Genomic DNA, 16123 nt, shown 5'->3' on the forward strand with positions numbered 1-16123 from the left:
TCTTATACTTCGGTTTTATCTCTTCCTTTCTTTTCAGGACGCGTTGTGTTCGCAACGTTTGGCAAAATCAAAAGGAAGCTGCTTCTAGTACCTAATATCCGGGAGGGTCTGGAGCAGGGTAGGAAAGCTAAGACTAAAGACCTAAGACCTCACCATGCAAAGGAAATGGGACGAATGCCGCCACTGTGCCGGCTTTATGAGGTAAGCAGAGGGTTTTTGGAGCAAAGAGAAGGAGAGACAAAATGGGGGCGGGGAGGTTTGCAGCTACTTCCAAAACTCCCTCGTGGATGGGTGGGGGGTTGTTCTCGTGGACCCTCCCCCGTTCTAGACTCCTTCCAGGCCAACACTGGTGTTGTGGTAGTGGCCTCCATCATCCGCGTTCTGCTGCTGATGCGTCGCATCGTCTGTGCTTGGGGGGAGCGAGGACGGTGGCGCAGGGGACGACGAGGTGGCAGAAGGTGCTGCAGGTGCTAGGCCACCGTCCACCGCGTCCGTAAGCCCCCGGTCGGTCATCGCTTTCACCGTGGCCTCGAGCGACCGGATCCGATTTTCGTGCTTCACAATGATTGCCTTCAGCTTGCGGAATTCCTCCTCGAACTTTGTCCTCAGCTCGCCGAACTGTTGCTCCTGCAAAACAAACGAAGAGGATGTGTTACCATCATTTGCCATCTCTTGGGGTCACCTTTTTTTTAAAAACCGACTTACCGATACGCCACCAATCGTGATCTGTTGCGTTCCATTGTTGGCCGGGGATGTGCTGCCACCACCGCTGGTACCATTGTTGACCGTCACCGGTGACCCGTTGGCCGAGGCGCCCGCCGATCCCGGTGCCGAGAGGGCCGACTTGGGGCCGCCGCCACCGCCACCGCCACCACCGACGCCCGCCTTCGGGGCCATCTTGTCCAGCACGTTCGACTTCTTGGTCACCGTCAGCTGGGTGCTCTGCGCCTGCGACACGTAGCCGCCCTGCACGAGAAAGACACGATCCTACTTTCAGCGGGTTTAAGAGAGGTGCCCTAGCGCTACGAATCGGTACACAGAGCTTACAAACTAAGCGTGTGTGTTGTGCGCGTGGTTATGTTTTATGGTAGCTGGTAGGCGTATGATGTTATGCGGGAGTCACCCAATTCCCAATTCTTACCCATTGCCCTTTCGTGTTAGAAAGGGGCTGTAGAATGTCACTGGTCAGCGATAGTTCAAATCAACATGGGGGACGACAAAAGGGACGCACTTGGTATTGCTTCAATTGAAATAATGTCTTCTATTGACTTTTGTTCGAAAATCGATAGAAAATTCTAATTCAAACAGGATGTGACTAAAATGATACATCGTTGGATTTGAATTGAATTATCCAAAATTATTTGTTGGCTTCAAATGGCTCACATGGAGTCTAATCTCTCTTTGGTGTTGTAAAGCAAATTTCGATGTTTGCTAGGATCACAATATTTTCGATAAGTAACGATCTTCGGTGGTATTTCGCATTGTTTCTGTGTTCTGGTTCTTGATTGACTGATCAAAAAACCGTTGGCACACATTTAGAGGCCGAGATTCATCGACTGATAACTGAGATATAATGTTTCGATCCCTTGTGACTGGAATCTCAGCACCTTCTAAAAAAGAGGATAAATTAGACTGCACAGGAAAATGTACGATCTTGAATACCCTACAACATATTCTCCCTCTTTCTCCAGGAGCCTCTTGAATAGTAGGAAACTATCAGAGAGGGTTCCGAATAGGGAGATGTAAGTATCGTGCGAGGTTTAAAATCCCTAGTTCAAGTGTCGTTCCTTGCTCGCCGTCATCCCCATGGGAGATGAACATCGCACCGTGTGTTTAATGCAGTGTGTTCCATATCCTTCGCGGGATGGAGCTATTGTGCGTCTTCCTGTTCAAATGCATGCGACGCACGCACACCCTTCCCATCCCCCCGGGGAGCCTACCTTCAGCGAGATGAGCTGCGGGTCGACATCGGAACCCCCGATCCAGTCCTCCGCCGAGATGGACGCCTCGTCGGCCAGCGTGTCCGGGTAGAGATCCTCCTGGAACAGCTCGCTTTTGCGTGGCACCGTCATCGAGATCACCTGACACAGGCCGCTATTGTTGAGCCGGTAGAACCGCGCGACCTCGCACGTGCTCACGTCGCAACCCCGCTTCGGCATCATGCCGATGGCGCGCTGCGAGTCCGGCGTCTGGAACTGATTGATGTAGTGCACGAACGGCTGCTCGGGCGTCACCTCGAAGTAACGGATGACGGAGTCACCCTTTCCGCACAGGTAGATCAGGTTGGTGTCCGGGTCGTACAGCGGGAACATGACGCCGTTCGACGTGTCCAGGTCGACCATCACGATCGGGTCGCCGAGCGCGTCCGGTGCCCGCAGCGAGTACTGCCGCTCCGACGACCGATTGAAGCCGGTGGTAAAGATCAGCCCGTGCCGCAGGAAGATGGCACGCGTCGCCTTCGAACCCTCGTGCGCCAGCGCCTCGTTCAGCACCTCGCCGTTGCGCGGGTTCAGGATGCGGATCTTCTTGTCCTTGCACGTCGTCACCAGCTGCGAGCCGTCCCAGTTCCAGCACGCACTGTAGATCGTGTCCGGGTGGCAGTCCATGCGCACCAGCACCTCCCCCGTGCCAACGTTCCACACGACGATCAGGTTGTCCGAGCCGGCCGTCAGCAGCACGTTCAGGGCGGACGGGTGCCACAGGACGAGGCCAACGCGCCGCTGATGGTACACCAGGTCGACCACCGGTTCCGTGAGCGTTCGTGAAAGGCCTCCGTCTGGGATTTGCCATACCTAATCGCAGGAGAGGTATGGTATCGATATTAGATTCATTGCCGTTATTTTTTCCCATAAAATTCAACACTAAGCTGACAAATATGTGGTTGAGAATCAGGGAAAAACTAGGTTGTGCAGACCATGAGGAATTGAGACTTCCATTAAATTTTAATGGCTTATTTTGTGCAGCTTTGATAGGCAATTATATGGTGAGTAATAAAAGTTATGACCTTTCCCGAAACCTTCCAAAAAATAATAAAATCAACTTAAAACCAACAACTCCTAGAATGTTGATTCAAATTATCGAATACACACTAAAAATGCAACAATCGCTCATGACGATAATTTCATGTGTTCAAATTTACAGCTAGTATAACCCTAACAAACAGTACAAAAATTGAGTATATCTACAGTTTTACTTTTCACTCCGTTATTGAGTCATATACATATTTAGATACAAAAAAACTCAATGAGGGCCAATCAAAACGAGAGCAATGAACTCTACTTTGATGACTCGAATAAAATATTCTTAAGGAATTATTCAATAGCTTAATCATTTAAAAACCTTGTACTGTTCAAATTTAGCTCAATTGTAGAGGGAAACTGCGATTACAAACAATACATATTAAAAACTCGGTTATCTTTTTAGTAACAAACAAGTCAAAGGAAGTTTAAATGGGCATGAAATGATTGGTTTTGACCCTCGTAAATTGTTACTAATGTTGCAAACTATGCTGAACAATTTAAATAAGTCCATCTACTACGGATTGTTACATTACAACATCTTTTTTTAGTTTTTGTTTGATTGTTACATTACAAGTCATAAATATTGCTGCGTTTTCAAGAGAAAATTAAAGTGAAGTTCAAAACCAAGTTTATCGTATGGTGGCAACTGGCTTCACGATTTCCAATGGAATGAAATGTTACATAAAATGTATGTCCTACATGAGAATAATAGGCAGCTAAAGTAATCTCATCAGCTTTCGTTGTCGGCTAAACAAAAATTAATAGTAAACCGATACGAAGGGTTTGTCGTGTGTAATAGAGAAGATAGCACAAATATTCTAGAGCCACGGCGTCAGCTTGAAGCTAATACGAGCCGACACATTCCCTTGTCCATCTTCCTCATTTTCAGATTTATCGTTTCATGCCCTTGAGTTGCGGCGTGGAAAATTAACGATGACATACAGGACTGCGCCGACCTAATAAACAAGCGTAATGCGCCCGTGTGCCGCTTCCATCCCCATCTTCAGAAAAAAGGGCAATCAAACGCGCACTTTCTCACACACTTTCGCTTAGAACGCTCGAGGTTGCGCACCCACGAACCTTGAGCCGCCGCCGAATCGGCCCCCTTCGCACCAGAATAAAGCTCACCTTCACGACGCAATCCTCTGACCCAGATGCGATGACATTGTCGTTGTGCGGACACCAGGCGATATCCAGGACCGGGCCCTTGTGTCCACCCACCAGCGCATGATCCGCCGCTATGCGTCCGACCTGTTGTGGAGAAAGAAAGAGAAATGCGTTACGATCATCGGCTAGGAAAATCGGGTCGGGAAAAACAAGCACGGTTGGAAACAATGGAAAACGCGCACGGATGTCATTGAGGGACGAAATGAACGTTAACCTCAATCGGGTTAATGTTTACGAGTTCGGTTGAGTTTTTTTTTTGGGTTTTTGGATCAGGGACATTTTTTACTTCATTTACTTTACAAACGGTAAGATTTAGTTCTCAAGACTCATGGTTAAGGATTATTGTTCCCTCCCTGTAAGCGTAAGGGGCTTATATTGCTTTTGCGTAGCCCCAACTCATGTTGCGTTGATCCGAGCATAAGTCGTTGTGTGGTTGTGTTTGCGCCAATGAATCATACAACCCCCACCACCCCCATGACGAAGTGTAATAAACATGTTCGCCGATAATATTTGGTTTTGAAAAAAAAAAATCCTTCCTAAGCGTGTTCCGAAATTTCCGCTGATAAGATCAAAACGTTGCGATGATTTATTTATTTACAACCGCTTTATGACCAACGAAACCGATACCCCGCAAGAGCCGATACTGTTCCAGCCTTCGAATGCAAGAAATTAAAATAAACTAACGAAACACCCCCGCTGCTCTCTGGAGGGGCTTCAAAAACAACCCCGAAGGCTTAAAAATAGTTTTGCGCACGAATGATACCGATCGGCACGTCCCAGACGGTGGTCTCCCTTGGTCCCGCTATAATTAATACGAAATTATGGGCGTGAATATCGTCCCTTTATAAAAATAACACACACGTGCACCACCAAGCCTCGTCAAAAAAGGCACAAATGGCACCTGTCCATCGTGGTTGAAGGTGGAAAAGGAAAATGCTCTTCTCCACCGGAAAATGCAGCACAATTGGCATGCTCATTATCGGGCGGGATCGAGGGATCGTGAAGCGAAATGTTTACCGTTTCCGAATGCCATTTTACAGCATCCACACCAAAAATAACCCTCCACACGGTCTGACCTCACACGCCGGTTCTTTCTTTCTTTGCTCCGGTGAAAAGCCGCGGCCGACGTCTGTTTTTCCAGAAACGAACCTGAGTAGCTAAGGCCAATTGCATCGATACGGTTTGAGGGAAAAGAAATTGAGGGCTGGTGGTGGTGGTGGGAAGGATAAAAATAGCCCCCCACCATTGGGGTGGCGACCACGCGTCTTTTTCAGCAGAAACTACGACGGAAAAGTGAATCAAGGCAAGATCGGTCCGTTGCGGGAGACGGGTGACAAAGGGGAAAGGGCTTGAACGGGGTTGTCCGCGAAGGGAACCATAACACTTCCACACCCTGCCGCCCTGCCTGGCCGGACCCGGCTAATGAGGCCAACGGCACAATTAATACACCGCCGCGCACATCCCGAACCGAATCCGCGGACTCGCGCCTTATACGGGCATGTCGGGTGTTCCCCGGCACTAACGCCACCACCACCATCCACCATCCACCTTGCCGATACTCTTAGAATTAGAAGACGGTTCAAGCCAAGGGTTAAACCTGCGTCACCTTGGCCGTCACCTTTTCAGAGCAGAGTTTGGAAAATCAAACACACCACCGATCGTCCTGAGATCAAGCGATGGGTGGGATTTTTCCCCGCCCTGTTGCCGCTTCATTTTGGGGGGGAACAAAACAACCTCCCGGCACCTTCTCGCTGACCGGGTCAGGAATTCGTCGGTGCGAACGAATGGCTTTCTGTCGCGTGTTTCCGCAATTAAACCACGCGTGCAGCGGCTTTTTTTTTTGGTTCGTCCTGCCCTTCTTTCTCGCACGATCGGGATGATGATCGCGTCGATGCAAATGAAATGAAATTTATTTCAAACATTTGGATGTGCGCCAGCCCAACGGGGGATCCACACTTCTTTTCCGTTGCACAACGTCCTTCCATTTCTCGTTGAACGACATCGAATGTCAATAATCGCACTACGTTGCAGAAATGGAGGAAAATGGTAAATATTATCGCTTCACACCTCAATTTATGTCTCAAAATAAATAAAAAAGGAATTGACCATCCGAAGTAAACAACGACTGCAAATAATTGCGCACCGATGAAATTACTTGTTGTGACAAACGTGCCTCTTCGTTTGTATTGTGTTCATCAATCGAATTTATTCCATTCGTGTGCCGCAAATTTTCGGAAGGGCTACATTTTTATGTTTAACGACGGGTTCAAATCTTCTTGCTACGTGTTTAACTGGAAATAAAACTATTTTGACAAGTTTCTAAACTCACAAGACATATGAGATCGACAGTTTCTATAAACAAGTAGCGGATAAAAATTTCCCAACGAATACACAACTAGAAGAAACTTGAAAAACGTACAAAACGGCGCTTGATGACATTATTGTTCTAGAAATTAATTTTTGGAGGTATAAACAAAGTTAAAACAGAAATTTTGAAGGCCTTATAAAGTTGAGGGCCATTATTTAAAATGATTTTCACAATAGTTTGTAAAAATGAACACTTTTGAAAACGAACAATTGTTGCGAAGTTGAAAAAAAAACTTCATATCATTCGGTGACAAATGAACAGAAACTGAAAATAAAATAATTATCGCGAAATATGCAAATACCACTAATTATCCAATGACCAATGAGGTCCTGTTGATATAGGGATAAAACTCAGACAATTTTTGTAACACACAAATATAGAGCATAATGTAAATTCATTAAAACATGTATTTATGCTTCTATGGATTTTAGGCTATGATTAGAAAAACCATCTCACCCGACATAACCTTCAACTTAGATGAAAAACCTTCACCCTTTTGCTTTGCTCGGGGGAGAAAAAGAACCGAGGTTGGTTCCCATTTTCCTCCAGTGATCGAGACGCGGGGTGTGTGATGGGTGAAAGAAAAACATCGACAGCGATCCGCGTGCACATCGATCGTGGCCTTAACGGGAAAATCCACTTGAACCGTCTGAGGCGTGCTGAGGCTACCGACGGCTTCTGCGTTGGCTGAGCTGTTCGATGTCCGGCCGAAAAGAAAACGCACGCCCCGCACGGATTGCGCACACGGCCTACCGAAGACAAGCGTGCGCTTTTCCTAACCGCCCAAGGAGATGGTGGTGGTGGCCCAAGTCGAAGAAAAGAAAACGCGCTACGTGTGTGCGCGCCCACCGACCGATGAGTCAGTATGGCGCAGGAATGGGGAGCGGGCGATTTTGCTCAGCCCAGTCCTTCCTCAACATCCGACACGTTCGTCCACTCCGCTGGGGGAAACCAAAAAACTTCCCCGATTTGCCTTGCCGTCCCTTGGCGGAACACGCTGCTGATCGTCATCATGGCTCGGGTCTCGGGTGGTGCGGAAAATCGAAGTTACGTTCAGCGGAATGTGTCTATTTTTAGGCCCGGACAGAAGGTGCTATTTCGGTACACACTTTTCGGCGGTTAAACACAGCTTCCACCGAACACGCGTTCGGCGACGACGACGACGATGATGATGGGAGCGAGTCATTCTTGCGTTTTCGCTGATCAGGTGGACCAGTTAGGCACTTTCGAGCGTTCGTTCGTCGTGCGTGCGTGCATTCTGGGAAGGGATGCGTCGAACACTTTGCATAAACTACCGGCCGGGGTAGTATTTATTTGCGATAGTTTTAGCCCATATTTTCAGACACACTTTCTAACATGATCACTGATGTGTATTGCAAAGTAGGGAACATCTCTTTTTAATAAGTTAGATAACACCTTTCGTGGTCGTTATTTTTTCTTATAATTTTTGTGCTTACCTCCTCATTTTTATTTTATTTTATATTTGGACATATGAATGATAGAAAAGACATTCAAGAACCTTTCGCAAGAAGTATTTTATATCAGCCCAATGGTTTATATACATGTTTTGTTTATTTAAGCCTCAAGGCTAACTTGATATCTATAGTTATCGTCTTGATATCAATAGTCCTATTTGGACGGGTTAAATACTTTTTCGATCGCTTGGCTTAGAGGTTTTGTCGGTTCACACTGAACCTTACCTTATTGTGGGGCAACACGATGAAGGCACCGCCCCCGGCCGACTCGACGATGATGGCCAGGAACTTCGGATTGACCGCGCAGAACGTCGAGTCCCAGCTACTCTTCGACACGCGAATATTGTCGTAGCACTGTTCGCGCTTCAGCGCCTGCCCGTACACGTGCCGGAACTTGGAACTTCTCACCACACGAAACGACATCTTGCTGGTCGCCGATGTTCACTACCGTTTGCCGGTGCCACCACGACGACGATCGCCGACGATAATCTTCACTATTGCGAACAAGTGCGCTATCAAATACCGTTCCGGTCGTTTCACTTTCTTCAAACACCTTTGCGTTTAAGCCCGCGTTGTACTATTTCGTTTGATTCTTTATCGAAAAATATCGATGCTCCACGTCATGGATCGGCACACACGGTTAACACCCGGACGCACGCACGCACACACCACACATAGGATACGGTCTACAGGACGACTTAACACACGCTGAGGGAGACGTCACACGTCGGGATCACAATGTTAACCTAAAACCTTGCGGTGGAAGAGATAAGCATTAGATAAAGATAGGCGCCCACTTTTACCGAGGAAATACATCATCATCGACCGGGTTTTGGGCTGGAGGAAATCCGTCCGCAAACTCCCTTATACGGTCATGGATTGCTGCCACTGTTCATTTTGTAAAAACACCGTCAGCCTACTATTGGATCACGTCATTTTCTTCACGTCGCTGCTATTTTTTTTTTCGCTTGGTCCCTTCAATCACTAATCGCGCTTTTGATATTCCCTGCGACTGTGTGCCGCATGTACTTATCAGGAACCAGCTGTGCATTTCTGTATGTCACCGGTGATAAGACCCGTGTAGCTGGTGGTTAATTTTTTAACGTCCATCATGGAGTGGACTCAACACACCATGGAATATGACTCAACTGCTGCAAAGATCCTGCTAACGATCATCAAACGAATCAATCGAAGACATAAAAACATTACATACGGGTTGGTGTAGCATCATCATCTTGTGAGTCAGAGCTCGTTATGGTTTGAATATATCATTCACGGCAACGATTTTACTCTCAACTGTCCCGCCCTTTTTTTTTGTTGATCAAATATGAAAAAGCAAAAGGAAATGTTTTGGTGCGAACTCAAACAATACCGGACAACGAAACGGTGGCCCGCATTAGGTGTAATCGCACCTGTGCCATCAACTGATACATGATATCTCGGCGATACTATCAGAAAATTACCAAAGAAAACACCCATCCATCGGAACAGATAAGGCGTCTGCCTCGACCCCAAACGGCATAACTGGTTGAAATTTGCTTTTCGTGCGGGGAAAAAAATGCGAAAAATAATGTCTTTATCGTGCAAGGAGTTTATGTATTTTTAATCACTCCCCGCCTATACGTGAACCATAGTAGAGGGTGTTGTGTGAGTGCGGGGTGGGGCTTATCACACCTTTTTTTCTCCGACTCAAGTCAAGCCCGGCCAGCCAGCCAGCCAGCCAGCCATGACCAAATTACGGCAACACCGAGAAGCCCACCCGGAACATGTGGAGCATGTCATTACCTCGCGAAAAAAAGGGGTGATGATCTGCAGGGTAGTTGTAGTGGCTTTCGCGCGATCATCTTTGGAACAGGTAAGAAGACGCTGCTCAAACATTACGACGATCAGCTCTCTTTCGGTTGAGAAGGCTAGGTTGGGAGACCAAGCGGAGCGGGGGATGACATTTCATCTTTCACTTTCATTCCCTCCGAACAGCGGATGACTCGAATGATTTAAGATCGGTAGGATCGCTAATAATATTTGCAGTTTAACAAACTGTGACAACATACCCCCGCCCGGTTCGGGCTTTTGTTTTGTTTTTAACGTTCATGCGTTCGGTGCCATCATTTTCCAGCGCGGAGTATCGTTTTCGGTGTGTCGGTAACTATTATCAGAGGGTTTTCTTGCCTTTTAATCTTTCCCACCCACGACGGCGTAACCGTGCAGAGTTGGGCCCCGCTCCTCCCCTCTAATCGGGCATGTATTACGTCAGCGTTTGGCTGCTGATTGGTTTGCGCACATCGTAAAACGATAACACCCGATCGGCCAGCGTAGTAAATGAGCAAACAATCGTGTTATTGCTTTCCGATGGATATTGTTTGTCCCAGTTTTGAAACTTTACAACCGCATCTTTCGCTAGTTTGTGGGAAGTATTTTTCGCAAAACCAAAGTGCCGAATTCTACGCACTAACTATTTTGCAACATCACCATGAAGCAAGACGCCTTTCCTTGCACTGTCCCCATTCGGAGACGTGTAGTGACGGATTGTCGCATGCGTGAGAGATCGCACAGATCGTCTCCGCAGATCGTCTGTCTGGAAGCACGGTCTTCTCCAGAAGTCGCTGCCCGCTGCCATCCGTTCGTCGTGTCGCCTTGAGGCAGCACATTGGTCCGATGCAGGGGGTCCAATGTTTCTCTCCCTCGCCGTGCTAGGCAAATATTTTAAGCGCTCGCCTGCAGCACTGTGCTGACGTCTCGGGAGGCAAACATCTGACCTTCAAGCTGGCATTTCACACAGCACGAATCCGTCCATCATTCATATGCGCCTCTCGGTGTGCGCTGAAAGTGAGTTGCTGAACTCGCATCGCATCGCGGTGCCCTTTTCCGTGCCCGGGCCTCCGGACGCAGAAACACACACACACACACACATACACACAAAAGCGCGCGTACACGTGCCAGGCACACTAAGCGATCGTCGCATCTTCTCGCCTACTGCTGCAAACAGGCAATCTTCGTGACGATGGTGGACGGATTTCAATCTTCGACACGACGTGTCCGTTCGATTTGCTGCTTTCCACAGAAGGCCTGCTCTACCAGTAGTTTATACTGGATGAAGATGGTCTGCAAAATTGAAACAAATGAGTAACAATAGGGCCCACAATCGGGAATGGGTTCTGCATTCCCGCGGGATACGCGACGTTGTCGGGATGGTTTGTTTTTTTTTCATTTTGTTTCTGTTTCCTCGCGCGAGAGACGTATCGACGAATTATTCACCAAACCGGATGTACGATGATATCATCCGACGGGTTCCGCGCAGCAGCAAATAGATGATTGGCGCACGAAACCCGGTGGAAGTAGGAGGATGGATGGATGATCGAAAGAGCACGTCCTCGACCGTCCCTCGACAACATGGCGCATCCGAAGCGCCCGCCGCGGTTCGTGTTGGAATTTTTGCATATGTTTTACTAGCTATTTTCACCCGTTTCTAGAACAGCTGATGTGACTCTGACAAAAGAGCGGGGCTTTTCCTCCCGTTGGATGAAGGATGACCACAAGAAGCACCGGTTACTTGACCGACGAGCGAAAGTGCTGGCCGACACACAAAAAAAAGTATTCCCATGTAGACCATCATTTGAATCAATCTACATCGATAGGTGGTGGCAGACAGCTTAGAGTTTTCAATCAGAGAGCACGCCGGGCACGGCACACATCATCATCATCATCACACATCGGCGGGTTTTACGAATTTTCCTTCCGTTCCGCGAGCGCTCACACACGCGATTGCTCTCATTTCCTACAAATGCAATCAATACGCGAAACGGAACCGGCGCCCGAAATGCGTCGCCCAGCTTCCCCGCCATACCACCAGCGTGGCACGGAAAGTTTGGAACAGTTTCCCGCATGGACGATCGGCTGCAGATTACTACTGGCCGAAGCAAACAGCATACGCCGGCTGCTTGCTTTGTTTCAGGCAAGATACCTTTTCCGCTGCTAAAGAAGACAACACCCGACTGTGCTCTTTACCGTTTAGCAACATACGAACGCCCAGCCTGCTATGCACAGCAACACACCGGCATGCTAGCGGTGATGTACTGACATCATCTACCGCATCACTGGGAGGAGCCTCCGTGTTGTTCTCCTTATGATCACACCGATGCCTCCTAAGCGCGCCCGTTTGTGCCAACAGACACTGCGTCTATTTGAGAAGGATGGATTTGGCACACGTTCCGAAACGAACGGAAAGTGTGTTTGTGCGCAAGATGTGTCATCGATTGCAATCGGAACTGACGGTAGACACTGGTGAAAATTATCGAATCCGCCAAGCAAGCAGCGGGACCATAACAAAAGGTCCAGTAATACCGGCAGCAAACACCTACCCAGGGACGGGTGGCCTTACTGTAACTGTTGCAAACGGCAACACGAATATTGCCCTTTTCGTACATAAAACCTTGGAAGCCGAAGATTGTGTGGTAAATAAAGCTGCATGTTTGTTTTTCCCTTCGGTGACGTTTGGCGGGTTCTCGAACGAAAGGCTCGCGGAAGACGAGAACTGTCCCTTTGTGTTTTGTTTCCCTTTGCTGGCGGTGTCGTTCCGCATATCCGTTTTGCTAAACAAACCATTTTGACGTTCAGCGAAAAACCGACGTTGACGAGAAGGAAAAGCGCGTATGATGAAATGGTGGCATTCTCGGGGGGCACACTTTCTCCAGCCACCGAATCCTGAGTAAAAGTGACACACAAACACACGCAGGTGGCCCCAGCAGAAGAAAAAACAAACGATGAACCCACAACATCCAGTGGTTGTGAATAAAAATAAAATCAAATTGCTATCAGAGCACACCGGGCCAAAGTGGACCGTCCACCGCGGATGACCCAATTTCTCGACCCGTACGTCCGGGGCGCTGGCCAAGCGGCGGTGGCCACCCAAACCCGGCCCCGTCGCCGTCGATTGTGCTGATGAAGCACGTTGCAAAAGTGAGAGCGACGGAACGACTAGAAAGAGGGAAGAATAAAAAAAAAACATTATCTTGCACACGGCGGTAAGTGCCGTTTCGATGGTGGCAAAGGGAACCACTAGCGCACACCAGGAGTAGTCTCATTAGTTGTGAAGTAGTTTTACACAGCAACACTCTGGGGATGAGGGGCAGCAAGGGACAGAATGTCTCGCTAGTGAACAGCGCCTTGCCGCCGCACAAATCTCATACCTCCTATGAGTGGGGCCAACTCTTCCCCCCTAGATGGCCGACGTCGCAGAGCTACGCAAACGCGTTCGCACCTGGCAGCGCCTCTCACTTGACTTGCGGCGCGCGCTGTGGTTCGGGTAGACCTTGGTCAAATATTTTCAGCACGTTCTCCGGCCACCGACAACTTGAGGAGGGGGAGGCGGTAGAAGGAGAAGCGCGAAAGATCTTCAATCCATTATACCACCCACACTCGAACTCGCCCACCAAGCCAGACTACTCGTCCCGGTCACCTCTATGCCCGAAAGCTGGACTCGTCGCAGACTGGTCATGACGATCACCGACGAAATCAGGTTATCGCTCTTCCGCCCCCTTTTTTTCAGTGCGTAATCTTGATCCTGTGTCACCGCTTCATCCGGCCGATGGCGCACACGCAGCATAACCTCAAACATCCGGAATGTTTCACCGATTCCGGGAGGATTCTTCCCGGACGCGTTACGTGATCCCGGACGCGGTTCTAATGGTACGTGGAGCACTGCAAGCTGCACGAGGCAGAGGCACTTTTGCACGCCACTTCAACGCCTTATCGCCACCGCCCTGCTGTTCCGTCACACTGGTTCAGGTTTCAGCATAAATTATGCCAAGTTTTGCGCACCACAACTCGCCTGGCACGATGCGGTACCGTCACTTCCCACACGCACGTACTAAACTTAACTGTGCGCTGCGGACGCACCACGGCACGATCGGTGCGGGGTTTTCTCTCGACAAACAGGACCGCCACACGCCGAACACTGCGTTTGAAGTATCAACGCCCAGAGCTCGGCGCGACACAGAAGCAACAAAAGAAAAAAGCACCGATAAGCTGTGAGGGACGGAGTGAGTCTTGTTTATCAATCGGCACTGCACCGCTTCGATAAGCATTTCCTTTCGCTCGCCCGCGAATTATGCTTGACTGTCGCGCTCACCTACATACGACCACACCGTTCGCGATGCAACTAACGCCTAGCCGGCCGAAAATTTTGCACCGAACACGCGAAAACTGGATATATATAATTTTTAATGTACCACGATCAATCCAAAAAAGGCAATGGATTCTTGTTTTTGAGAAAAAAAACCTGTGTGGGAACGGGATAGCACTTAAGGCGAAAATGTCAAGCAACCTGTGTGGGAACGGGATAGCACTTGGGGCGAAAAAGTTAAGCAATTCAGGTTAAAAAAACGATTTGCAAATAACTGCCTAGTTCCCGAACCGATTTTAACAAACGACCCCTCAAACGATTGGTCTATTCAAGACACGTAACTTTGTTTCAAGTATGTTACCTTTTACGAAAGTTTTACATATTACTCCCCGAGTGTATTCAATGTCAAATTGCTCCGATACGAATTCGCCTTTTCGCCGGGGAGTCAAGGTTGTTTTATATCAAAGGAGCTTAAGACACCTCGGTAATCAGTCCACATAATTGCTGAAATAGCTAATTTGTTGATAACTTTTTAGTCACCGAACCTATATTCATACTTGACCCATTAAATAAATGATCTAATTACGAGAAACAACTTTCTCTCAGAGACATTGATGAGATTTTTTGTAAACAAATAACTGTGCACCAAGTTCCGACTAAACGAGGTTTGGAACTACTGCTTTAGTACCAATGTTTGCCATCAGAGGCGCTTTACCCACTCAAACTCATTTTGAATGAGAAAATAACGGAATTTGGTAATATATTTAAGTTCCGCATTTACTCTTTTACCGGAAAAAGTATTGACTTTTTAATTTCACTTAAGATAATTAGGGTAACTGTACCAATAGTGGTGCACTTAGTAATGTAAATACCAATTAGGTGTTATTAATGAGTGTTAAGAACACAATATTCTACATATTTGAATCAATTATGATCGAAACATGACTTTTCTTCTGAAAAACATCTATTTTCACCGTAAACCATACAAAATACAGGAAAAAAAGCGTATTTTTCTTCCTAGTCGGTTGCTCCTATTATGGTGGTATGGTTCCTATAGTTGTGGTATCGTGTTCCTATAGTGGTGGTAGTACGAAAAACTTGAATATATTTTGACTATAACTTATTTTTGAAGCATATTTCAAACAGAACGGTAAAATACTCCTTGACCAATGCGTTGTCATTGAAAAGACTGTATTGTTTTACCGAAATATGTCCAATTTTAATTCATAAAAAATGCTCTTAATATTACAGCTAAAACTATAGTATATGCTTTATAGCGTATCCTTCCCCCGCTTTCTTTTTTCTGTCCTCTGTTTCTTCTGCTGAGCCTTCTCTCCAGTTCCGCTTTGTTTATTTTGTAGAAACAGAATAAAATCACTAAATTTACCTTATTATATTGGTCAAAAACCGGAATAAAACTAAAATATACTTGTGAAAAAATCTATGGCTACTATAGGAACAACTTGGGTGGTAAAAGAGTAAATGAGGCCCCGGGCTAGATTCTCCTCTTCCTACTGGTTCACATTTAGCGCCTGAAGCTATGCAAAGCGCGACACATGCATTCGTTTCGAATTTTTGAACGCTAACGGTTCGCTTTAAAGACCATAACGGTTTAAACTAATCACGCAGTGGAGGTTGAATGCGGGTTAATATACTTTTACATGTTATGTTACTAGTAAGTAAACTATACCACACATGATGGACAGCATGAAACAATGAGTTTAGCCGAAGAAATGATTTGGAAACGGCGGCGCGCCCGCAGCGAGCGAAGCGAGCGGACTGCGCTAGGTCTACCGAAAAAGAGAGTTTGTTATAGTTTTGAGAAATAAGGGGGGCCCGTGGGCCCCCCTCATACCGCACCCGCTAGGTTGATTGCGTAGCCGAAATTAACGGTACACACTACGGTTCAAATACTCGTAGGTTGAATTTAACGAATTAATGTATCACCAATTGCATACATGCAGTTTAAACG

The 16123-nt window shown here is 47.3% G+C and overlaps 1 protein-coding gene across 1 annotated transcript; it reads right to left on the reverse strand.

Moving 5' to 3' along the window:
• Nucleotides 1-224: 224 nt before the first annotated feature.
• Nucleotides 225-14285, reverse strand: LOC131285465 (coronin-1C-A). Its single transcript, XM_058314357.1, has 6 exons — nt 14158-14285; nt 8256-8783; nt 4149-4271; nt 1941-2792; nt 706-966; nt 225-627 (listed from the first exon to the last, which is right to left on the reverse strand). Exons 2-6 carry the CDS (start codon nt 8451-8453, stop codon nt 325-327), a joined length of 1737 nt encoding a protein of 578 aa, XP_058170340.1. The 5' UTR covers nt 8454-8783; nt 14158-14285; the 3' UTR covers nt 225-324.
• Between the last annotated feature and the right edge of the window lie 1838 nt (nt 14286-16123).

Source organism: Anopheles ziemanni, chromosome 2 (genome assembly GCF_943734765.1).
Source record: "Anopheles ziemanni chromosome 2, idAnoZiCoDA_A2_x.2, whole genome shotgun sequence".
Lineage (NCBI taxonomy): Eukaryota > Metazoa > Arthropoda > Insecta > Diptera > Culicidae > Anopheles > Anopheles ziemanni.

Excerpts from the sequence above, each read along its gene's own strand:
- LOC131285465 (XM_058314357.1), bottom strand. The coding sequence starts at position 8,453 with ATGTCGTTTCGTGTGGTGAGAAGTTCCAAGTTCCGGCACGTGTACGGG. Across the intron at positions 4,272-8,255 it reads TCGTGTTGCCCCACAATAAG|GTCGGACGCATAGCGGCGGA; the intron begins GTAAGGTTCAGT and ends TCTCCACAACAG. Across the intron at positions 967-1,940 it reads CGCAGCTCATCTCGCTGAAG|GGCGGCTACGTGTCGCAGGC; the intron begins GTAGGCTCCCCG and ends TTTCTCGTGCAG.